Source organism: Opisthorchis viverrini, assembly GCF_000715545.1.
Source record: "Opisthorchis viverrini unplaced genomic scaffold opera_v5_103, whole genome shotgun sequence".
Taxonomy (NCBI): domain Eukaryota; kingdom Metazoa; phylum Platyhelminthes; class Trematoda; order Opisthorchiida; family Opisthorchiidae; genus Opisthorchis; species Opisthorchis viverrini.
This window is the reverse complement of record NW_008751758.1, coordinates 854,173-880,355: the sequence shown is the minus strand read 5'-3', so window position 1 is coordinate 880,355 and position 26,183 is coordinate 854,173. Positions and strand designations below refer to the sequence as shown.

General features: G+C 44.2%; 1 protein-coding gene across 1 annotated transcript in view; it reads left to right on the top strand.

Annotated features, from left to right (window-relative positions):
* T265_13773 (hypothetical protein) overlaps positions 1 to 26,183 on the top strand; it is a gene marked incomplete at both ends in the record, with an annotated part of 77,566 nt that overhangs the window by 8,062 nt on the left and 43,321 nt on the right. Inside the window, 5 exons of the mRNA XM_009170458.1 lie at positions 13,469 to 13,552; positions 15,557 to 15,634; positions 18,409 to 18,525; positions 19,348 to 19,479; positions 21,446 to 21,562. Of these exons, the coding sequence (XP_009168722.1) occupies positions 13,469 to 13,552; positions 15,557 to 15,634; positions 18,409 to 18,525; positions 19,348 to 19,479; positions 21,446 to 21,562 (528 nt within the window). The remainder of the gene's footprint in view (positions 1 to 13,468; positions 13,553 to 15,556; positions 15,635 to 18,408; positions 18,526 to 19,347; positions 19,480 to 21,445; positions 21,563 to 26,183) is intronic.

The window sequence follows — 26,183 nt, the reverse complement described above, 5'->3', positions numbered from 1 at the left end:
CAGATGGGTAACCAGGGCTTGTCCGTCTTCTTTGAAGAGCGCTGCATACAGACCATCCAGTCCTGGTGCCTTGTCCCGTTTCAGTACGGGTATTTCGTACTTCATTTCTTCTTCCGACGGGCTATCAAGATTTACATTCCATTCGCCTGTTTGCATATATCCGCAGGCTGTGTTGCAGGAGGCCAGCTGAACTCTTTCAAAGTGTTCGACCCATCTTTCCAGTCAACGTCTTTGTGAGTGAATTAATGACCCATCTTTTTCACTTATCGTTTCGCTGATCGTTGGTCCGCGTACTCGATGTCTGTGAGCTGAGGCCCAAGGAGCACTTTGATCCATATAGACATCAGAGGCTGGTAGTGAGTCTTCCATGATTGTATCAGTGACGAATTCGAAGAGGAAAGGTGAAAGAGGACAGCCCTGTCTGACACCACTGGATGTGGTGAACTCAAAAGAGAGCTTCCCGTAGACCTTTATACGGCCACGGGAGTTGGTGCATGGCGTCCTAAGGAGGGTTAAGAATTTGTGAGGGTTGCCTCTGCTCCACAGACACCGCCATATTGCCTTGCGGTCCACACAGTCGAAGGTAGCTTTCACATCGAGGAACGCAACCACCGTTGGCTACTGGAAGCAGTGTCGCCGTTCCAGAGTCTGTCGGAGGGTGAAGACACGATCGACGCATCCTTTTGCAGGCAGAACCCAACTTGGTTTTCACGGATGTCTCTCCCTGTGTTCAGTCAACTTTCGAAGGATAGGGCCAGAGAGCACCTTCAATGCCACGGTTGTTTTCACACAGCGTCCGCGTACCCTTTTTGAAGATAGGGTTAACTGTCGACACGCCCCATTCCGAAGGCGCCTTTTCTTCGTCCCATATAGAACCAATAAGCTTTGTCAGATGGGTAACCAGGGCTTGTCCGTCTTCTTTGAAGAGCGCTGCATACAGACCATCCAGTCCTGGTGCCTTGTCCCGTTTCAGTACGGGTATTTCGTACTTCATTTCTTCTTCCGACGGGCTATCAAGATTTACATTCCATTCGCCTGTTTGCATATATCCGCAGGCTGTGTTGCAGGAGGCCAGCTGAACTCTTTTTCAAAGTGTTCGACCCATCTTTCCAGTCAACGTCTTTGTGAGTGAATTAATGACCCATCTTTTTCACTTATCGTTTCGCTGATCGTTGCTTTCCTAGGGCCAGTCGATCGTATCAATTGATATAGGACACGGCTGTTTCCCGTAGCAAAAGCCTTCCCCATCTCCCGAGCTTTCGATGTCCACCTGAGCTCTCAGTCGTTCTTTAGAATCTTCACTATTTGGCGCTTTAGGTCTTTGGTTTGCAGTCGTTCTCGTTGCCTACTGATATGCTTTCCTGGCATCACTCCTGGATAGCGATCTCGACGACACCCAATGGTCTTGTGGTTGAATAGGAGGAGTCTGACAGACAGCATTGAACGCCGCTATCTTGCCACGCTTCATCCACACGTTTACTGTCGTCATAGTATTGGTTTACTGTGGAGTGTTGTTGGGTTAGCTCAGAGGGATACTGCTGAGCTATCCGCCTATGGATTTATAACTTCTGACGTCTGGGGTGCATCCTCGCAAACGCGTAGATATTTTTTGCCCATCGTATTCAGCGTAGTATTTATAACACTTCATGCAGGTGATACTGTGCGCAACACTGTTTCGCTAGTCTCGCCTTGTCCTTCGTTCTTGGAGTTGATTCCCCCAATGTAGCAACTAGTTTGTGGGCTATCTTGTTTCCCGTATGCGATTACGTCCAAAAATTCGGATTTTCCCAGAAACCTTAGATAGACTACCGGTTCACAAATTAGATGAGCTCGATGTGCTCAAGATTTCGGTTTGGTACAGGATTTTCGAGCACTTAACGGCGACAGTTTTTACGTTCGAAAAACATTTTAGCCACTGAGTTCCAATTTAGTCATGACTTAATGCGCTAGAACGGGACCTAAAATGGTATTCATCAATTTTGTACATAGTTTTCATGTCTGCTTGTCCTGGAATGATTCGCATTGCTGTCTTGTGCACGTGCTATTTGAAACCCAGCTGTAGCTCATGGGAAGAGTATTTTCACAAGTAAAAGTTTCATCACTCGAGGAACCAGTCAACACGCGACCACGTGATGTGGTTTCCGTGACTGAAGGATGAGTGACACTATTTCTGTCTAGATCAAGCTGATCAGGCTTCCGTGGCCGAACTGTCAAGCCGAGAAGTCGCGCTTTCGAAACTAACTTTTCGTGAGATGCACTCTGCTAGTGATTCCAAATAAGAACAAAACATCTGTGCAGTGCTTCTCTGCTTTCCGGCATATATTGGCTTCACTGACAGGACGGAATCCCAGATGTAAATTATCAAGTAGCCTACCTGTTGCGAAAGTAGAGTACTTCCAGGACGAGATTAGAAGAAAGACAGAACGGAAGGGTATAATGTACGCTTTAGTCGTCTAATAACGGTAGTACATGAGCTGAAAATATAGGGTGAGAATTACAAGTTAATGGTCTACGCAAAGGTATGGTTTATTTAGTCATGACATTCTCCCCATCTTGGAATAAGTGTGTACTTTGCGGAGAAAGAGAGTAAAAAAATAAAGGGCTGTAGTAGTTACGTGGAGTCGTTTACGCCTCTCTGCTGCGTAGATCATATGGGTGAATTCGCTGCTGTCGGATAAGAATGTCCAAGTGGTTTTCTGGATCTGCACTAGAGTGAGGTGATGAGGCATCGTTAGTGGGCAAGAGTTCTGCTTCCGAGCGATCGCTGTGGACTGATGGTGTTGCGTGAGGCTCCCCTCTTTCGGCGATATGTACTGGTTCCAGTTCTGTATCGGATATCATGTCGTTGCCTTTAGGAGCCAAGCGGCGTAAGGATACGGTTTCGTGTTTGTCATCTGGACGAGCTATGTGGGCGTACTGTGGCCTACAGTAGACGAATTCCACTTCCTCTACCAGAGGGTCATATTTAGAGACTCAATCATGGCATATTAAAACGATCGGCCCAGCGACATTAAGCCAAGTAGGTAGGGAGACACCGTTGGCTAATCGTCGTGTAAACGGCATGAGACGTTCGTGTGGGGTACAGTTGATACTAGTACAAGGGTCTGATAAAATGGAGAGAATCAAGAAGGACAACCTCCCAGTGTGTGACAGGCAACCGGCGTGACTTTAGAGCCAGGCAGATGGTCTTCCAATGGTCTTCCATTAAGTCGTTCAAACTGACCAATACATTGTGGATTATATGCAGCGACTAATGGCAACGCCTTTATCGGACAAACATTGAGTTCAATTGACATCAACGCGGAACCGCGATCTGAGGGATTATAAGCGTACCAAACAGTGAAAACAGTTGACTAAAACAACGAATCACAGTGGAAGCGGACGCATCGGTGCAGGGATAAGCAAAAGGGAATCGAGAATAATCGTCAACGATTGTTAAGAGGCACTTGTTACGAGTGCTTGAAGGAAGCGGACCTCCAAAGTGTATACTAAAGCGTTCAAACGGTTGTGTGCCTTTGATAAGCTGGCCATGAAAGGTGTCACAAAATTTTGGTTTGAGTTCGGAGCATGTGGAACAGTTGAACACCACACGTTGGATATCGCCGACTGAAAAAGGAAGATTCTTGGAACGCACAAGGTGTGCAAATCTTGTGACCTTCGGATGGCATGATATGTGAAGTTCTTCAAGTTTTTCCGTCCCAGCAATGTTGGTTACGAGATAGGGTATCAGCAACGCGGTTATCCGTTCCTCGTCTATAGACGACGTAGTTGTACCCTGCCAATTCGACTTTCCACCGTTCAATCTTGTTCTTTATTCCACTTTTCTGTTGGTTCCCATACATAAAAGCAACCGAACGTTGATCCGTAATCAGTTTAAAATGCCTGCCGAGGAGATAGTTGCGCCACTTGTGGATCGCTTCGACGATAACATATGCTTCTTTCCAAACAGCAGAATGATTTTTCTCGCTTGCAGTCTAGGTCCTGGAGAGAAAGGCGACCGGCCGGTAACCCTGGCTCAGGGATGCACCAATAGCGACGACGAGAGGGATATTGTAGTCGACAGTAACCATTGCATTCTCTAGTTCATGTTTAAGGCTCTCAAATGCTGTTCAGACATTCTCCGGAAACGGAAATATTTTGTTTCAACCAATGGATTAATTTTGTCAGAAAACGCCGGTATCCACTGTGAATAGTAGGCGAACGGCCAACGGCTCTTTGCTGCGATTTTCCGTTCCGTGGAATCGGGAGGTCTTTTATAGGGCGCATGCCTCTTGGGTCAGGTCTTATAATACTTTTGGAGACCTTGTTACCCAAGAGCGTAATTAATCTCTTCAGTTGCGAATCTGCTTTTTCTATCGTTCAAGATAATGTATATTTTAGCGACATCGAGAAAGTGCCTATGATTATGATCATGTTCATCTCTCGTTTCGCCGCATACAGCAACGTTATCAATGCAGATGAATGTGTCTCACCTGTTCGGGTTTGATCACATGGTTTAACGTTCTCTGAAAACACGCGACTCCGTGTGTCACTCCAAAAGGAATGCGCTGAAACTGGTATAGGTTCCCGCCGGCTTCGAATGCTGTGAATGGCTTGTCTGACTCGATTATTGAAACGTGATGATACGTAATCTGGAGGTCTAGTGTGCTGTGCTGCGTGCGATGGTTTCAGTCATCTGGTCCAGTCTTAGTAAAGGATATGCATCAAGTTAGGTGAAGCGATTGATGGTCTGGTTGCAGTCTATCACCATACGTCTCTTGTGTTTTGTATTGCGCGTCACGAGCACTTGTGCTCTCCATGGGGAATTTGATGGTTCGATTATGCCGTCGGTGAGCATTCGGTCTACTTCGGGTTGTATGAATTATTCGTCTTCCGGTGTATGAAGACGAGATTTCGTGGCGATCGGTTTGTAATTTTGGGCAAGATTGGTGAATAAGGATGGAGACTCCAATTTCACGGATGTTACGTCACACAGTTGGAGTGCCCCGTTGGCCACCGAATGGAATTTCAACTTTATCATGTAACCCCAGGAAGTCATGTCCGGGAAGTTAGTCTGCACAGAGGTTCCGTAATACGCAGAGTTTGAACCGTTCGTATTTAGCATCCTTCTACTGAATGGACATAAGGCAATAACCTTTGGTGGAACATGAACGTATCGTTATTAATATCACAGAATCGTACGGAAATAGTTTCCATTTGAGTTTGTAGGATTGATGAAGAACCGAAAAGTATGGAGCTGCCGGTTTCAAGAAGAGCTCGGACAACAACGCCGTTGACCAAGATATCTGTTGTAGTTTTGGATAGGCAACTGGGAGCAGCAGTACACAATAGCGAAGAGATTGAGGAGTCTTGGACTGACCCCGCGTGATATTTCGAGGTTTTGGACCTACAGACGCATCGAAAATGTCCACTTTTCCCGCAACTTTTGCACACTGATTCTTTAGCGGGACACCTATAACGAGGGTGCTTGCGGTTCCCACAAAAGTAACATGTTTGTAGTGTCGCAGCAGAAACTGTTTCGGAATTAACAATGGACAAAGGAGCAGACACAGAACAAGTAACGGGTTGTCTGTATACGAATGATTGATTGTTTCTGTGCAAGTTCGAGAGCTCGTATGGCTTCGTGGGCTTTGTGAGGGTCCAATTCATGCCACATTAGCAGTTTCTCTGAACGGTACTCGACTGCAGTCCGGTTATCAAGGCATCCCGAACTGCTTTGTTTGTATGTTCCACAGCAGATACTGCTTTGAATTCACAGTCTTAAGCAATTGACTTCAGTTTTTGAAAGAACTGGTCAACATCTTGACCAGGTTCTTTTTTGTATGCATGCTAAAAGGTGGCGAGCATACACAATATTTTTCGGGCGGATGTAAAGTTTTTCTAGCAAGGTTGTCGCAGAATCGTAGTCATACACTGCATGCAATGAAGTCATACACTGTATGGTCAGTGTGACGTACGAGAGTTTCCAATTTACTTACACCTTCAGGTTTGATTGCGTTGATGTCAGCTTTGAAGGTACGGAACCAATGAGTTCATCGTTTCATGCTATCGGATGAGTGAGGATCGGCATCCAAAACCGTGGGTTGGAAAATATGATCCATCTCTTTTTTAGACGATTAAATTGTTGCGAGAGTCGGGTAGTTCCAGGGCGAGATTAGAAAGAAGACAGAATAGAAGGGCGTAATGTACGCCTTAATCCTCTAATAACGCTAGTACATGAGCTGAAAAATATAGAGTAAGGATTACGAGTTAATGGTCTATGCAAAGGTGTGGTTTATACAGTCATGGCAATACCACTATTAGTCAGCCTTATAAGCCGTTCGGGATTTTTTCCGTTACAATAACACAAAAGCCTATACAAAAGAGGTGTCTGCTTGACTTCCGGCGCGCGTGTTTACGGTGGGCACTATTCTGGGCGTTGAGTACTTCGCTTAGACATCTTCAAAATGGCGTTGACTTTTTCCTGCCTGATGCTTGCTTGTTTTAGAGCCCAGCCTCAACACCCCCCTAGTATCATTGATAAACTTGCGCAACCATTAGAAATTCAGTTTCTCAAACACAAATACGTTTGGGTTTTTGTTTTACCCTCATCTATTCATAAGCCTATAGTGTCAAAGAATTTACCCGATTTTCAAAGCTGTGAAGTATATCTTATCTTAGTTAATACCTATCGAGAAGTAGTACGGAATATGCTACCAAAGTTTAGGCACGTGTAGAATGTGACTTCTGAAGTGCACTGCAACAATTGACTGTAGAAATAGCATCAGCCTGTAGTCGGCCAACTGGAAAAAAATGATTAGCTGTAGGATCATTATCTTCACGTGTAAAACTGAATTGAACAGGCTGGATCGCTATCTGGTTCAGAAGATAAGTTGGGCCAGCGTGTTGCGGAAATATCGGTTCCGGTGCTTAGTGTGAAGCGGCAGGAAAAGTTCGTGGAAGTTGTAACGGGACTTCAGAACTGCAGGGATCTAAAGGACAAACTAACTTCACCGTTCGCATTGGTTTGAATTCGCTATGCTACTGTTAAGTCATATGCTTGTTCTTCCTCATAAATACTCCACTTTCAGTAAGTTGACTCTGACGAGCCACTATTTGGTATGCCTGGCCAACTGTGTATCCAGATGCACTTACCTACGCTAATGACATTTCACAAAAGCAAGCCGACATTATCTTTGTACCCAGCGTTGGTATGCTCGCCCGTTGATTTGTGCCAAAATTACCACACGACAAACCCGTCTTGGCGTAGACATTTTGCTTTTTTTGTTAACTGTGACGTATGTCCGGTCGGCGCGGTGTCTCCCTGCTTTATTGCCAAATGTTGTTCGTCCAAGTTAGAGGTTAACTGCACTATTTCGTCCAATGTTCTCGGTAGACTGTTTGCGAATCTAATTCGGAACCCGGAACTTGGTCCATGCCGTACTGATTTGGTTGTGCCGACCGTTATTTTGGACAAAAACGGTTCCTCATGACGTCGTCAATAAGAACCAGTATGAAACTGGGAATCGGTTTTTACTCATGTGGCGACGAACTACAGACCACAGCGCAGTCGTTTTGGATGCATAGGCGATCACTTGGCCACAGTGTTATTCACTAAACGTGATCTGATTTTGGCGCAATATCGAAGCATCCTCAGTTGCATACACACTTAACTCTGTCCCCGTTGGCATACTTTACGTCCTGCCACTGAGATTGTTGATACTTTTTTGTTTAATAGACCTGATTAGCTGTATCGTGTAATGCACGATAATCGATAGAACACCACACGTCCAATGCGTCATTCAACGCATTCTACAGGCTTGATATGCCACCTGACTCGGTCTTACACAAGTTTTCATTCTTGCTGAAGGTTCATTGTCCACCATGCTTACACTAAGCGCCTAATCACCCCACACTGAGTTTCCATGCGAAGAGGAACCTGCGAAATTTGTTGGGGCATTTCCGTCATAACCAAATCGATACTGGATCTTTCTGAGAGTACCCTGAGGGCAGCAGCGATTTCGGTCATAACCATTTGATGTGCATGTTGTTTTTTAGTAAATCTAAGTCAATGAGAAAAAAGAGCTTTCAGAACGCTTCGCCTGTTTGTAGAACTAAGTGAGTCGAGTTGAATACCAACGCTGTTTTCCTGTAGGATGAAATGAGTTCAAACACTCTTGTGCTCTGGGAAAGTATTTAAATAAAGTTCTTCAAACTATCTGAAACGGTCGGAAATATTCACAGCCCTACCAACCTCCGTTGTTACTCGTTTCAGATTTAAGAGAGCTCTCATCAGATGCAGTTATCCTGATCGCATTCAGCATCTGTCCGTGAAAAGTTCATTTCGTTCTCATACCGCAAAACAGCGCACTGCTAAAAATCGCCCTTACTGTTCTAGCTCTTGAGGTTCACAGTACTGTGAAATATACAAAAACGAAACACTACAAATGTATTTACCATTTGGTTGTTGCGGACAAATAAGAGGTCTGTTTCCTCGAGTGCAATTTACTTACAAACTGTATCACCTTACTATTTGGGTTTCCTCGAGTGCAATTTACTTACAAACTATGACCTTACTATTTGGTTCTACGACCCATAATGCAGCTTCCCGGTCAATTTTAAATGAAACGACAATGAGGTGTCTGCGCCTGGCGTTTGATGATACTCCGGCAGGATTCAGTTGTTCGAGCCAAACAAGAGACTGTATTCACTGAATGGGTTAACGATTGATTATTGTTAAGGTTTATGCTGTAAATATCGTTTCAATAGGGTCGTATTCCTACGATTTTACCAGCTGTAGCTTCAGTCCCATGAAGGCCTTTCAGCCTATCAGTATACTCCAGTCCACACACCGGATGCACTTAGCCCTACTACAGGCCGGTCTTTTATTCATTCTTCATTGCATTTATTTCACACTGTTGTACTGTACGCCAGGAGGAAAACTGTGGGATATACACACTGTATCGTGCAACAACTGGCTGTTTATCCCACCTTCCAGTAGGCGACAGCAGTATTTTGCTCTCAACCTTCGTTAACTGTATCAAGCTTTCTTCCAGTGGCCGGGTTAAAAACAATAAAAGACACTTCATATTTAATAGACAATTATAAGAAAACCTGAATACAACCTCTAGATTTATGTTCGATGAGTTCAAGCCGGCGTCTCGTGAAGCTCCAACTTTCAAGCTATTACCTGATCAATAAAAAAAATATCGCGTTGGAAGCCCCTCTGGGTCCCTGTCGAGTCCAGCCGATCCACAACACACACTCAAAAGAAGAATGTGATGGGAATCCGTCTTGCTACCGTACGGCTGATATTGGCTGCTACGCGCCAACTGCGGTTCTAGGATCACTAGTTGTCGGCTTGTTCACCGGGGTTGGCAACGCGGTTGGTTGCACGTGTTCCGTCACAATTCGAGGGGACGCCAGTGCGCTGTTGGGTGTCAGTCGAATACGCTCAATGCTGTTTGTGAACACAATGCGATTCTGAACCACTACATGTATCAGGATATCGTCCTCTCTGGATTCAGAGAAGTACTGGAGAATACTTAGTGTACTCTGGGAGGCCCAATGAAATGGTGCGGAATTACAGGCCAATTCTGTATGAAAATATGTACGTGAAATGAATAGAAGCCTTGCATTAGCTCGTGCAAGTTCAAAGAAAACCTTACCATAGCACAAAAACAATGTGAAGAAAGCATATCCCAAGAAAACGCCAGCTCAACTTGAGCCATTGACAAAGTTGTGCGCACCACATGTGCTGAAGCGAGTGGTTCAGAAAGTTGTGTAAAAAAAGTCGGTTAAGAAGACCAAGGGTCAAAAGTTCCTGGGATTACCTATGAATCAGACGGTTTGGAGATAGCTTTCATTAACGAAAAAAGGAACAAGTGGACAGTTCTAAACCATCATGAACTTTGCAGTCAGGAAAACATCATTACAACTTCGTAGATTGGTCATCGGGTCACATACCATCGGTTGAGAGGTTTTCTTCCAGACACCTCATGACTTAGCAGTAGTAACCCCTTCTTAGTGTATAGGTACATCCATCATTCCTTTCCGTCCTCCAACTGTGAACCGAATGCTAGTTTACGTTACGTCTACATTCAATTTACGAGCACTGTGAACCGAATGCTAGTTTACGTTACGAGTAGGTGGGACAGAGCCCGTGCTGGCGGGATAAGTTAGAATGGCCTAAAACACCGCAATTAAAAACCATTCAGCTTTCATATGTAGACTTATACAGTTTTCTGTCATCATAGTCCATAAATTCTTATTTCTGACTCTGTATTTTAAAACTTACTGCATTCCGAACAGCTTTAGCAATTGCTGAATTGAAAGTACAGGCATGGCTCCGCGGAAGAAGGACGTTTTCTATGACAGAAAAAAGTTCGCAACCTCTAGTATGGGAGAGTGGCTTTGTCGTTGAGAGGAGACTCGCCTGATTTTATCGATCCTGGCGGTTTTTATCTCGCACGTTCTAGTCGTTCCCTTGTTTTTCTGAAGGTGTAGCAATCTTGTCCCGGTCAAATTAGCCTGGTTGAGTGGTCTGATCTATCTTTGTGTCAAGCGTTAGAACGGAAATTTCAGTGGCCACTTTATCTTGAATCGAGACGGTGGTAATCTTGAATATTACTGTCCATTCGCCGGGTGAGGACCCTGTGCTGACATTCTGAGGTGACTACATCTCCAAGTGTTCAATAAGAGAACCCCCAAAGAAAGTGAAAGCGCGAAAGCCACTGACTTAGATTAGCCGCCATTGCTTTCAATGTCTCCAGTCAAGCGCGGGGGGTAATGGTAATGCATCTGCACTCTGCGCTAGTGTATGCCGCAAGAGGGTATGATGATGGTCAGATAATCCAACATAGCTTGTGCTTGACGCTCATCTTCAGAGATGAGGACAACTCTTCTGCGTTCTACAGATTGAGAATGTTCTCATCCCCGAAGTTTTGAGAACCTTTCAGCATTCGCCTGACTATTTCACCGATGACCAATTTGAACAAGAATGGAATGAGTAGACATCCTTGCTGGACACTAGTTTTTGAAGCGAATTTTTATAGATCTCACCATTTACTCTTACTTGCCTCAAAATATGTGAACATAGGGACCAGATTATGTCCCCAAACTTCCGAGGCATACCTTGTTGAGCAAGTGTGGTTTGCATCACTGACCGATTGACATGGTCGAACGCAACCTTAAAATCAAGGAACACCAAAAGTATGGTTACTGTGTATAGTTACCGTTGCCTTTACACCTAAAGCAGGTCGATACATCTCCTATTCGATCGAAACCCCGCTTGATGCTCAAGGTTTGCAGGTTCTCATGCCACCGCAAGAGGACCAAGAACCAGCAAAGCCTTGTTACAAAGGGAGTCAAACTGACACCTATCTGCACACTACGTCCACTGTGTGTACCACTTCCAAAAGTGCGTATTATTATCGACTCACGCCAGTCATCTGTGATGGTCTCTTTTCCCCATACAGACAAATGGTTTACACAGGCAACCCTTGAAGAATTCGCTGCCGTCCGAGAACAAAGCAGGTAAAAGGTCGTCAGGACTAGTACGCGACGACACTTGATTACAGATATATTCCCGGACACTTCTGAGGCCCAAGAAGGCTCCATATTCACGCTCCTCGTTCTGTCAAAGAACAACATTCTGGCTTGGGGATTGGTAGGTGGCCATCTGTATTAGGCTCAACGACCAAACGTCCTCCTCTGCTGGAAACCAAGAAACCAAAGAGCCATTTTTTGTGGGTTTGTTTTTTTTAACAAGGGTTTATTGAGGACCACTCGAACAAATCGAGTGGAACAATCTGCGGGCGTTGCCAAAGTCTTTCGCTTCGGTCTCTCCAATTCACTAAACTGGCCGGTCTACTCTTGGAATCCGTTTTACCTGGTGTGGGATGATGCGTTCAGTTTGGTTGTGGTTGCAACCAGGAGAAGTCTGGTCTGGGATTTGGCCTCCGGCAAAGCCACCGTCCCATTAGAGATATGGTTCTTGGATGAAGTTAGCTGATTTTTATCGGACGTTGGGGTTGTGGTGTTGAGTAGGGCTTTGGATAGTTGTCCCCAGTCATTGTTGACATCCCACATCGGTCCAATTGGCAGATGTTGGATCAGCGGAATGAAAACCAGAAATGGATAAGTGCACGGTCGATGTCCACGCAGGCATTCCAGGTGGGGCGGCAGACAGTGATTGACCCTCGCCACCAGTTTCTGATGGCAGCCGACATGACTTCGGAGTCGCCTACTTTCATCTTTGTAAATTTGGTCTGTAATATATTGAAAGGATCCTTGATTGGATGGGTCCATCCCCACGTTCCATGGTGTTTCTACGTCACTCTCTAAGTATCATTCTACCGAAGCCTGGGTAGCCTAATGGCTGCATCCATAGAAACTTTGGATGGTTTTGTAATTTCGTCCGAGAATTTAGAATAGAATAGCAACATTATTACACTATCTGTTCTTGTCTTTAGGGTGGGTGAACAGGTGGAGTCCTAATCCAGCCGTGACTGACACACTGAACGATTTTATGTAGCACAACTCTCCGACTTTCGATAATGTTCAAAAAGTAGGTCAGTCTGCCGCTAAGACGAAACGAAATCTCGCCTACAATATGAGCACACTTTGGTTGCTTGTTTGGCTTTGTTTGTCGCCGCGGTAGTTGGGACATGCGTCCATTTTTTAATTATACAATCTCAACCTGAAGGTCACGTGGTTTGGAATGGGAAGCTTGGGTGTGGGATCTGACGCACAACAGTGTTTTGATTAGCTACGGTAGTAGAAGCAATAATTTATTCAACTAAATTAAATTTGAAACTTATGAAAGAGTCAGTGGATAGGTCTTGTTTCTTTGGTGAATAAGTGGGCTGCATTTAGGTAAGAGGATTTTGATCAAAATCGCCTAGGCGCAGCGTCCTAACGGCTCTTGCACTGAATGACGGGCGTTAGGTGCAGATGTGTGTGTGTGTGTGTGTGTGTGTGTGTGTTATATCTGCTGATTCGCCAATCTGTTATATCTGACTTCTGACCCGCTCCTGTGTATAATGCCGGAAAAAAAATCACAGAAGGGAACACAACAGCTAGCTATATTCCGAACAAGGGAGTGTGGGACCGTGAGTTCATGCGAGTGCAAAGTACAGCGGTCCCAAACTATTTATTGGACGGACACTGTCTGACCTTGATCAACGCTGACTCGCGCTGTCTGGGTTTGATACAAGGCTGTGAAGCGCTGCATGTTGAGGGAACGTTGTCTGTCTGGTCAACATCTAGAGGAGCGGAGAGTCTCAGTAGATTTCTGGCATTCAGTAGTTGTTTTCAGGAATCTGGCCCTCCTGATACTTACATATTCTTCATCATGAAAGGCAGGGCACACGATGGTGGCTATCTTCACACGTCTTTACTAATGCATAATTGACAAAGACCGGGTTGATATATAATCATCATTTAAAAGAACTGTATTTTCTCTATGTTACCATTTTTTGTCCCACAGTCAACCGCCATACCGTGGCCGTGGCTGGGGCCGAGGTTGGGGCCAGGTTCGAGGAGCTTCTGGACTATCGAGCCAAGATGATGGGTGAGTTCTAATATGCTTTGATGAGATATCCAACGTCAATCATACAGGTTCATAAATGTTTACAACTAATGCAGTGTTCCAGTGCCCGGCATGTATGGTGCACTAAACTCCACATTTTCCCTCAAGTTGTTCTGCTTTGTTCTGTCCTACGAAAATCAAATACAACAACTGCTATTTGAAATAGCAAATAGCTCCAATAGATACTTCTTTCTCCCAACGGTTGTTCTGCTTTGTTCTGTCCTACGAAAAGCAACTACAACAACTGCTATTCGAAATAGCAAATAGATCCAATAGATACTTCTTCTTTCTCCCAACTATTGGGTTGTTAGTTTATCCTGCACACATATACGATCAAAAACTCAGTTAAAAATACTCTGGAAATAATTATAAAACCTTTATCGATCTGAAGCAGCTCCTCGATGTTGTAGGTGAGTTAATTTATGGTGCAGTATGAGGGAAAACGTCTACATTATTCAATAATACATACACAAGAACCTCATCGCCATGTGCTAATAACAGCGGGCGTCGAATAGCTTGAAACGTAGAGAGTTTTACGCTTACATTGGAGTGACTTCACTATTGGTCTTTTGCATGCATTGGAGCTTTGTCCGCCCATCATATCAAAATTGATGAGAAGGGATGTGTCAATAGAGGTGTTAAAGTGGTTAAAACCAGGAAAAGGGGACGGCCTCAAAAGTATTCCACAATTTTACTCTACTACCCTAAGTTTACTCGAGCTTAAGCTTGAGGTTGATGAGCGGTTAAGGAGTGAAGCCCATGACCGAAAGATCTGCGGCTTTTCGATTGCCCCTGTCTAGACTTGGACAAACTCCTAACCTCATGCTTCGGGGCAACTTTGCGCTGAAAGGGTCCAGTACCTGAACGAGTATTGCCGCGTTTTTACCACAAGTTTACTCTCCTGCCTAGATTTTTTCCCTAGAAGTTCCTCAAGTTGGTTCCGGGATGATGTGAGAATGTCTGCGCATTCAACTGCTAGTGTACATCCAATCGTTACAGCAAGCTGAATTCCTAATCTGATCACTCCTATCCTTATCTCCAATGAAAGTTCAGTACACTCAAACAAGCAAGTTCTCTTGATCGCCGGTACTTCGAGCCTGGTCAGTAGTTATCTCGTATCTTAAGCACTATGTTTATTATACTCACAGACCATTAATCAATATGGTCTTGTTGCGTCAAGAAGCGTGTAATAGCAGGGCTCTGGAAAACAGTTCTCCACACAGCCACTTGGGGTTGCAAAACCAACACCTTACTTCATTGCAACGCACGCTTGGGAAGCTCTTCGGGACAGCCTGTGAAATTAATATCTGTTTCGTCGGATCTTCCTTTTGCATCTAGTCTGCAGCGGTTCAAGGCGTATTGAACTTAATTAACTGGGAAACATACAAACAGATAAGAACATATATGAACAATCAGAAAAGCTGGTAACAGCTAAACTAGTTTCTACTTCCTAGGGGAGCGAGACAACCTTGACATGCGTGATAAGTTATTTTAGGCCTATGAACACAGAGAAAGAGGGTGGGAGAAATAGCGAGATGTTTTAGTGATAAGATAGGAAGCTGATGTAAGGGCACAGTGGTGAAATTCACTTATGAGTTTGTCAATACAAAACCTACTTGCTCATGTTTTTTAATCCAGATTAGCAACCCACGCCCCTACTCTCCCCTCATAGATGACTGGTTGGAGCTCATTGGTTGCCTCTCGAGAAAGGTCTGTTCTTGAATTCACAGTTTTCTTTACTCAAATGGGCTGCTCATCCTAAAGTAGAAGTCGGTGGCGCAGATTTCGTGCTGTTTTCTTGAGATTTTCTGTGAACCCGGTGACATGTGAGCCAAATAATCTGATCTGTCAACTAGTTCAGCAGCCCTATCCATGTCGTTACATTTCTGCGTCCTCGAAAACCCTTTGCAATCAGTACATATCCTTCTGATATTTCTTTGTTTGTTGTCTTGATAATTGCATTTGCACTCCACCTTTATTACTCAGAGCCAGACCCACCTCACCTATCGCTGAAAGTCGGGCGCCCAGCGTTGTGGCTGAAGTAGGCCGTTCGATCCCAGAATCGTAAGTATGGACCACTAAGATAATCCACGCTCAGCACTAAAGCTACATTTGCTGTTTTGCTGGTACTCAGCTGCTTTATTCCAAATATTGTGTTCTCCAGACACTTATGCTAAGCTCAGAGCAGAACTAAAACAGATAGACGTCGTATCTTACCAGCGAATAGCTTACTACATCGTTCTATAGCAGCATGAAATGCTGCATGAAGTTGTTAGAATTGCAATCATAGTCGACCCCTGTTCCAAAGTTCCAGCCGTGTTGCACACAGCACTGATAAGAACCCTGAAGGGCAAACCATCGTCTTGCACTGTGTCAATGGCTGCTGATGAGAACACGAATTCATGTGAAGAATGATTAGGCGCGCACACAACCCAATTCTGGGGTTCATGAATCAAGAGGGAATTCACGATGCGTGACTTGCTTTCGAACTGGGTAGAGTGCTTTTGCATATTCCTTTGCGTTCACACAACCAAAGAATGAGAACAGCGACTGAGGAATACACTCATTTGCAAATCAGTTTGGTTTTCACGGGAGACTCAATTGAATCTCTCGTTTATGATGTCCTCCAACTGAATGTGCTGCATACAGGCCGCCTCATGATTCAGTCGTGTGTTTACCTACTAGTCCTACTCAGCCGCGTGGTGGCTGAAGTGATTGACGCAGGCTTTCGACTGTGTCGGCTATCCGCCGAAATTCATCAACTTCGTCCTGAGCTTATATGACGCGATGAGAGTGAAAGTGCGAACGAATGGATCGACTTCAAGTGGTTTTGGCACCTTCACTAACATAAAACAAAGGTGCGTCCTTTCCACACCCTCCTCAATATGTATGTGACGGCCATCGTGAATGCAACTTTCGTGGACGACGATGTTGGCGTACAGTTAGCGTATCAACTTGACGGATGTCTGTTCACTATTAGACCTTTAGGTGCGGAGATTCTGCGCCATCAGACCAAAATCGGCATGCTCGTGTTTGTGAATGAATGTGTATTCCGGCGCCTAGCTGCGAAGTCATCAGCTGCTGACGCGCAGTTTCGCCCTAGCATCAACGCGGAGAACACTTTTCATTCAGTATTTCTCAACACTCCTCCACTCATCAATTCTGAAACAGAGTTTGTGGACTTCTGCTACCCCGGAAGCACATTGCCTGCGGGTTTGAGCTGGGTTCCTATATTTCTGAGACTATTGTGGCTTTTGGAAAATTCGAGAAATGAGTGCGGAGGAGTCGAAGTCTGCTATCGGAGACCAATGCTTGCATGTACAAGGCGATAGTTCTATCTGTCCTCTTGTATGACACTGAAACACTAACCATGTACTAGCGCAACTTGCCATAGTTGAGTGACTTCCATATGCAGTGTTCACTGGATCGAATGGGCGCTGGACATGCTGGTTTTTCTGTTGGCACGTTGTGAGAAAATTAGGTGATGATGGAATGAGAGACTGGAATAGGATTCCTAAGCGGCCTCTCAATGGCGAGCCGAACACAACGAAACGGAACCCTGGCAGGGAGAATCTTCGATATCTGGATATCCTGATCCAAAGTTTAAAAGCAGCCGACATGAATTCGGTGAAACACAATGTGGTAACTCAAAACAGGGCGGTATGCAGAAAGCCATACGAACTGGGTTTCACCGAATCAACCAACTTCGAGCCAGATTGCTAAAGTTTGCACGACACAAAAGTACTGTCGGAGTTGTGGAACACAGCGGACACAATGATCCACGACGGAACGTTGGAGGGTAAATTAGGTTTACCAGATCCACCACAGCTTTCAGAGGCTGTCAGATGGTTCGGCTTGTGACGGTGCTAGAAATGGCTTTCCATGACCAGCCCAATACAGACCGAAACATTGTGGGTTGGAGTTATTAGTAATACAGCCTGCAGTTTATCCGAAGCGGATATCACCGGGTTGAACCGTTAGACTGTTCCCATCAGTGTAAAAGAGCCTGTACTTAGTGTCCTGAATAGTCCAGCGCTCCAAGCTGACAGCAGTGCTGCTAGGGGTGCGACTCATGTGTAATGCTGGCTTTCAGACACCTCTTTGCATATGCTGTGTGTATCTGCTGTCTGTTTGTGACCACAGTCTTGGCATCCGGACCAGCGCAAACGGTATGTGGCATTACACAGCATGCACGGGTGTGCTTTGGCATAGTGCTGTGTGACATGCCAGTCAGGAGACGAGAAGCAGCCAATGGACAACAGTGCACCCATCACTAGGACTATTCATGAGCCATCTCTAGCAGACTTCCGAATACCATTCAAAGTTGAATGACGGACAGGGATCATGTAGCTAGCAGTGTATGCTGTTCATTTTTTAGCTCTTTCTTTGTGGATTATCTGTAGCAAGTCTTTTTCCATTCGGAGTGTGGCGTGAATGAAGATGCTCATTGTGAAAAACAAGAGTTATGAGCATCAAAGTTACACATGGGAGGTCAAAACATCAGACTATTGTGGGGGCACGTCTTTGTATTTTTTCAGTTTCGTTTTTTATGACTTGTCGTACACGCGTTTTGCAGGCGTTTTACTGCTATTTTCTATTTACTGAAGAGATCCTTATTTCAATTAAATACTTAATTTTCAACTAGACATCCAGTATTTCCTCTGGTTAGCTTTCATCCAATCGGGATAATTCGAGAAGCACGCCCAGTTTTATTATTATGACATTCTGCACAATCGATTGCAACTTGCAGTAGTGAGATTATTCCAGTTCAAGTTCTTCGTGACCGGTTTGATACGACCTTGTTCCACATTTCCATGCCTATTCTCCCTTTCACTCAGTGCTGCGCCCGCTGCTTCGCCTGACATAGAACAGTCTTCTACTCCAAGTGATGCAGCGCCCTCTGGTGGTCAGAAGGGGCGTAGTAAAAAGAAACGTCCCACGCAAGCATCTCGTGCGTAAGTTTCACTGCTTTTTTGTCGTTCAGGTTATATGGACCGTTTGATCCTCATCACTGTATGGACCGCAGCTTTCTATCGGTTTGTCTGAGTGGTCGTAGATTCATCGAGATAATTCCTATATTCATCAAGATCTCAATGCTTATAAAATGAAGGCGATAATGCTTCAACCCGGTTCGCTCATTTCAACACTTTGACATCTCAGCGAAAGGTAATCCAAAGCGGTGTAGTCCGGCGTGCGGCATTTCCCCATAGTCTGTTCATCACACACAAGTGACATTATTACATTGCGAATATTGTTTCTACATTACAACGCAGGTAACGCTGAAGCATTTACTAGAATGATCATTAATCCTTGACATTATACTATTTATAGGGATACTGTGGACTGCTTGATGATTACCATTGACTTTATTTATACTTCTGATGTAAACCCACACAAATGAAGACAAAATTCACGCTCCGAGTGGGCTGTTCTCAGGTTACAGTTCCGCTGCGATTGTTGGTGCCTTGATTACTTGGGCTGCACAGTGATTCAAACTGCTTGTTGCTAGCTGCTCACTGAATAACTTGAGGTCTTACAGTAATAGATGGTTCTCAATTTAAAAAGGCAATCAGCCAAGCCTTCGGAGTTTTTCAACTCTTCTTTTACCCCAGCAGACTGTCCTCAGGAACGGTGTAAGCTTTGCCGCGTCTTCATTGTGAGTTTCTCGTTCTTTCGTCCTAGTGAGTTCCGTTGAGAACAAAACGTTCTTTTCCACCGCCACGCGGATTTGCTATAGCTCATCTGTTACCATTCTGAACCCTCTTGCCAATCAACAGGATTGACCCGTCACAACAGGAGAAGGAATCTTCGACGCCCGAAGTCGCTGGTGCCTCTGTTTCTGCTGGTACTACTACCGCTGGGAGTGAGGCTGTAACTGTTGAAGCCACTATTGCTGCTACTGAAGAACTGTATGTGCTTTTCAAATTTGGTTCAGGCCTTTCTCTCGATACCTCTATTCTGCTTTCATATCTGTACGCGCATCATTTCACGTATGATAATGATATTTCCACAAATTTTGAAGCTCAGTTACAACAAATTGCGACTGATAACCAATTGTGGTGAATAATTTCACTGCCGTTCCCCTGGAACAGCAATTCTCTGCAAACGCTGTACGTCAAACGTGACTTGCTGTTGATCGTGAGTGTCGAGATAACAAAACCCTCGAGTAGAAAACGGCCTTGATGACTTGCGTTTGAGAGTCAGGCACGTCCAGTAAGTGCTTCCAAGTCCTCTACATGACTCATGAACATGAAGATTCCCTCCTGCTTGACTGGACTGTATATTAAACGTAGAGCAAGTCGGGAGAAGGTTATGTCTGTTGGAATAACAAGCGAAATGCGATGATTTTCAATGATACTAACTATGCTATCTAGATGGCCCGGATTTTTTTTAATCTGTTAATGATAATGTGTGGAAAAAACAAGGCGAATTCATATTGGGAATAGTTTTAGTTGGTGCTTGGGTTGCATTTTTTGTAGCTAATACTCGTATATGCAAAGCAGATGGAAACGCTGTAACGCAATCCTGTACCCGAACATAATTTTCCGTATGTATGTGAATCGCAAGCACGTATATCCATACTTTAACCCATACTGTTTACTAAAGTAGACGTTCCTCCCCAGATATTTGACTGACGAGCTGTCATACATCCAAACAGAGACACAAATTCATTCAAAAGTGTTTGGAGGATAAAGACAAGTCTTTACTTGACTGAAACTTCTCGTGGAAAATGAAGATTGATTGAAGATAAAAACAATGGAGGTATGGAGGAATCTGAGGACAAAGCATCGCAGTGATCTTAGGAGAAGTGGACAGACACGCTATATTTTACCAATGAATCTTAAACTGTACTGATCTCTGCCCTTAAATCTGATTAGCTGTCGTCAAATCAAACATGACAATCGTTCAGCTGTAACACCGTTTCGGTACCTAGCTGTCATGCCAGCCCCGGTGTAAGCACGAGGGCTGAGCTCCTGTGAGGTTACCTAAGCCTAGACAGGTGCAGTCGAGATTCAGAGGTCGTGTTCCAACCACAGACCTTTCGGCCATCAAGTTTGCGCCTAAAAAATGAGCTATCTGGAGCTCAGTAGAGTTTACCAGAGAGAGAGAGAGTTTTGTAACTTTTCGGTATGTAACGTGGTACTCTAGGATTTGGATATATTCCAACCGAAATTGGATACAAATCTAACGGACGGTGTATTTAAAAGGAATGTATTTGCTCGTCGAATGGAAATGCAGAATTGCATCAACAGCATTGCACATATATTTGCTACTGTGGGATCGAAACTCTCCTTATGTCCGTCGTAAACTTTCGTAGAACAAATTGAGACTCGGGCCTCATGATTTGGTACAGTTCCCTTTTTCTTGTTGCGGAATTGCTACGGGTTGTTTCCTTCATAAGGAGGCACCTTCGAACTGATACCAAAATTTCTCCTTTCTCAAAATGGAGAAAATGTTTACGAAAAAGCTTATCGAACAAAATTGAACCACAGCACAGAGGGAATTTCGGTGCCCTACAAACTTCGCAACTTCGTAACTCGTGATAGATAATTGTGGTCATTAATGGTGTGAGCGATTTTTGTAATTTTTTGAAAATGCTTGTAAGCGACCAAGATATCATCGTCCCGGAAGTGTCAGGAGTGAGCTCATTAGGAACTTCAGGCTCCGCTTTCAACGTTATCAACTATCGCATATTTTATCCGCAATGTCACAAGTCGCGTTTACTTCCGAACTGCACTCGTTGTGGTGGTTATGGGTATCTGTATGTTACTGTCCACTCTACCTGTTAGTCACATTGTAGAAGACGATCGAAACATGCGATGTTCAAGTTACATAGTACTGATGACTGACTCTCTTTGTTCATTTGTTAAACAGTTCATTGACGGACGATTCTCGCCCAACCGAAATACCGTCTGCCACTGATGCAGGGCCGTCTGCTAAAGGAAAGAGTCGTAAGAAAAAGGGTAAAGCCGCCGGCCAACCTTCTTCCGGGTGAGTGCTACTGTACTGCATGACTGACCCTATTCTTCGGATATTATTGAATATATACCCATCTACAGTATTCCCGAAGCCAGAATATTTATAGTTTCTCCATATCCAAGTATTTCGAGATTTATTCCGGGTGAACCATTTTTAAATTGGACTTTATTTTTGCGCCCAAAACCCACGAACACCTATCGCTCCTTACTTTCAGGTGCGTTTGAGTGTTAGTTTTTTCCCTCTCTCAACACATTCACTTGTCCAGTCAGTAGTCCACGCTTAGGTACACGTGCGGTCAGCCTCACCACTCTCAGAATGTGGTGAAACAAGCTACACGAAATTTGAGGTCACATGTATGTAAAATGTTCCTGTTAGGTAATCTTCTCAAACAACCAATCCCTTTCTGCTTCGTTCTGTTTCTTTTTTTCAAAAGGGATTATTTGACATCAAGCTTCTGGTGTCATCTGAGTACAGGCAGGTTGAGGAGTCGTACTCTGTGTAGTTGCCAAGGCAACTTACAGCACGAGTCTCATTCACTGTAAGGTGGCTTACCGATATCTAACTCGAAGCCTCTACGTCATGAGGCTTTCGGGAAGCCTTAATTCTTCACTTTTACGGTGACCTAAGGTGTTCAGATGTATAGATGCAGCGCACACATCAGACTACACATGAACTGTCCTGTATCTTGGGTTGTTCACATTTATTCCGTCTTTTCGTCGGTTTCACTTAAGAAACAGCGTGGTGTGTTCGATTTTCTTTAGTTCAAATTAACAGGACCAGCAGTACGTAGGTAGAAACAGCTTTTGGCGAATAGGCTTTCGGCGGAAATGAAAAAAGACCAACGGACTTTACGTCCGCATAAAGGCTCTATGAGGGGCATAATGTGGCGGATTTTCACATGCGTAGGCTGGCCAGCAAGCAGTTGCACGCACCAATGTGGTGACGCAGATGTCCAGTATCTGGGCCAGCAGTGGCTGAGGTAGGGTATCAGTTTTTTGCTGGTTCCCGTACACGGTTAATTCCTACTCCAGTTTGATAGAATGATTTCTGCCGGTGCGACCTAAGCCTCCGCATTCAAAACATGTCGAAGCGTGCCTGTATTGATCTATATCCGTCGATTAGCTTGATGAATAACATCTGTTCTCTAACATAGAAAGCAGAAAAGGAGATGGAAATCGAGAAATCTTTAACTTGAAGAATCCAAATGATGACACCTTTTATTAAGGTGATAGTTTCACTAGGTTAGTTTTATTAAGTCTCCTAGGTGCATGAACAAACGGTATAGGGGAAAACCACGAATAAATCTGGTGAACCTGGCAAAGGAACATACGTGTTAAATCTCAATGATCCAGCCAAACGTTGTCCGAAAGGTTATGTTGTGTTTTGACACTAAGCAGAGTGACTCTCAAGCTAAAGAAACTGTCATGATCGGACCGTGGCAAAGGAGGACAAAATCGATTCAAGGAATCAATAGCACAATAACCCAAGACGTTTTATGAATCGAAATGCAGTTCTCAAAGCTGTGTATACGGTGGCCCCCAGCAAAAAGGTCGTTTCAGAATCCCATGAGCACTCTCCATGGTTTTGATACGAATGAGCAGATACAATCGCACCGACAGGCGACCCACACAGCTCTTGCCGACTCATTGCGATTATTGTTTGCACAAGTGGTTGGATTCATAGAACAAACTCAGAGGAAACTTCCCAAAAAACATGTTTAGTACAGGAATACGTGACTTATCAAACTAGACCCATCCGGGATTTCGAGCTATTGAAGCACAGAGCCTTTCGAAAATGGGCATAGAAATCAGTACTGAATTTTCCTAAGTAATCCGGGTCAATACTAACCTGAGCTATGAAACGGTTTCGTCTGTTATACCAGGAACTATGACAACAACACGACGTCCCTAATTAACGTAGACTGTTTGCAATCAACTGTTGAAATCAAGTAACTACTGAATTGTGCAGGACTTTTGCGCCAGCTCCATAGAGGAAACAGATTGAATTTTTTCCCATAGCAGTCAGGCTACCCAGCTCTTTCACCTTGGGTGAACAAGACGGTATTATTCAATGAATTTTTAGCTCAAGAAAGAGCTTAACAGGACGAATACAACGTCATTGACTTCAAGCACTCTTATCAGTAGTTACAAGTCAATGCTCGTTTCTTCGCTCTGCTTGTCCAGGCGTCGTGCTGAACCTGAATGAAGCCGTTAATCATTGGGTTAACTCAAGCGTGATGGACACGCAGCTTCCTACAGATAGCCGTCGTGTCAGACTGCCATAGGCAGGAACCATGTTGTGTTCTTAGGTGATGGACACGCAGCTTCCTACAGATAGCCGTCGTGTCAGACTGCCATAGGCAGGAACCATGTTAGTGTTCTTAGTCGCCCTCCCAACAGCCTCATGGAGTGAGAAAATCAACAAAAATAAACGAGAAAATGTGCGACAGGATATACCCATGTGTCAACTTAGATAATTTCCTCATGAATTGTGGAGTCGATTTTTGGTGGCATCCGTCACTTGCTGACTAATTGTTATTCAACCCCATCTACAGAGTATGGCGTTGCGATAAAACACATGGGTGACCCTATGATTTCACTGCGAGAAGAGTTTTTATTCTCACTTCTAGTGTTAATCGAATCCGAGTGGACTTATATAACTCATTGTTTGGCGGTATACGGAAGCATAAATGCAGTGCATTTCAGGCATTAGAACTCCACTGCAACGGTTGGATGGGCGGCAAACGGAGGAACTGGCTAACCTCCGAACAACAGTCTTGTGTGCACTTTTTTGAGTTTACAAATTACGCGCTAGATTAAGTTGCATACTAGACGATACGTCAGGCAATACGTCCCAGTAGATGATTTCAACAGCAGCCTGGGTGCCTATGGTTGGCGACTACAGCATCCTATTGGTTATGACACTTCTATTACCATAATTGTAAAGACTGTGCAACCACATTTCAAGGGATTTCGGACAAAGCTAGGGGTGCTCAAATTCCGCAAGAAACTGAAAACTAACGGTTGCGTCGGAAAACTTCCCACGAAACACATCAAAATGTGAATTTCTGCCTGTTTCAACTCCAAGTAAGCTAGATCTCTTGTGTTACATGGATCCACTTCGCAAGACTGGTAGATTTTATGTTCGCTTGTTGTACCAAGGATTTCATCTTCAACCGTAGCGCTAGCTAGCTCTGATGACGCTGTTTCATCTCAATGGATAAGGCCATCAAACGGTCGTCAAAAGTGCGCGACTCATGAAAACCGTCTTTTACCTCACCGACTCTTTTTCAGCAGCGTTAGGACATGCCTGGCTGAAAAACTCCTCAGTTGTCCGTTTCTCGATGCACTGCTTGTAGAACATTATGTGGAGACCTCCGGTGAACTCTCTTATTCCTTAGTAATCTCATTATCAAGTGGTATATAATGTAAGTCAGTACTCAGTTTCACAGGATAGGCAACAACGTTGATCATAGGCTTCGAACAGAACCTGAACCACTTAACTGGTCATGCATCCTAGCGTTTCATCCTTCCTGGCCATCAAGTGTGTCACCTGGTGAGTGGATGGGGCTCAACTTACCACACGTGTCTAAGAAATAGCACTTATCAGCCAGTGTACATTTTGACGGAAATGTACAAAAGTTTTCGGTGTCACCATACGCGAACTATTTGCAAATTTGAGCCATATGTTACTAGCTAAAGGCATTGCACGCCTCTAGTTAGACTGATGTGCAGTAAATCAAGGTAAATCAAGGTAAATCAAGGTTATATTGGTCTAAAAAGCATTTTGCTTTACGATGACCAAAGGATATTGGTGTGTGTGTGTGTATGTATACAGATAAACGGAATGATATAACATATATGTTCTATTGTTTGTAATCTGCATCTCAAATGTTGATGAGGGAAGTTGGGTGAGATCTTATGTATTCGTCAAGCGAATGTTTGAAAGTCTCGAGGTTACCACAATCCACAACAGATGTTGGTAGTTTGTTCCACGTGAGGGATACGCGGACTGAAAAAAAGTAGCGCCGACAGTTAATGCGGGAACATGGAATGTCAACGGCACCTCAAATACTCTCCAACTAGAGTCATTAAATCTTTGATTGTCCAAACCATTCGACATCATGCACAAGGCAACAGATATCAGCTGTAATTTTAACCTTGCTCCGAGGGCTTACTAGCTCGAGATGGTCCAAGGCTAAGGCTGGAAACTACCCACCGAAAGGTTCCTTTCTGTCCACAGATCAATGCTCACTATCAGCATTCAGCTAATGCGATTTTTGTGGGTGCACAGACCCGACCATAACCGAGGAGCTTGAAATTATTGTTAATTACACAGCGGGAATTAAAACAAAACTGAAGAGAAGAACTCATTTTTTACGCTTTTACTTTTGTCATCCATAACCCAGCCCCGTTTGAGGGAGTCTATGTCGCTCTAGCCCGTAAAGTCACAAATCCAGGTTGGCTATATTCTTGATTAAGTGTCCGTTTCTTAATGAAGTCCATCGCAGCCCAAGAAGTCTTTGTTAATTGTGTCATCATTTGAATAACAAATTTGTTTTTAGTATACTCCAGTTGTAGTAGTCCGGTCTGGAAAACTTCGTCGACCAAAACAACTCAGTGAAAATATTTGC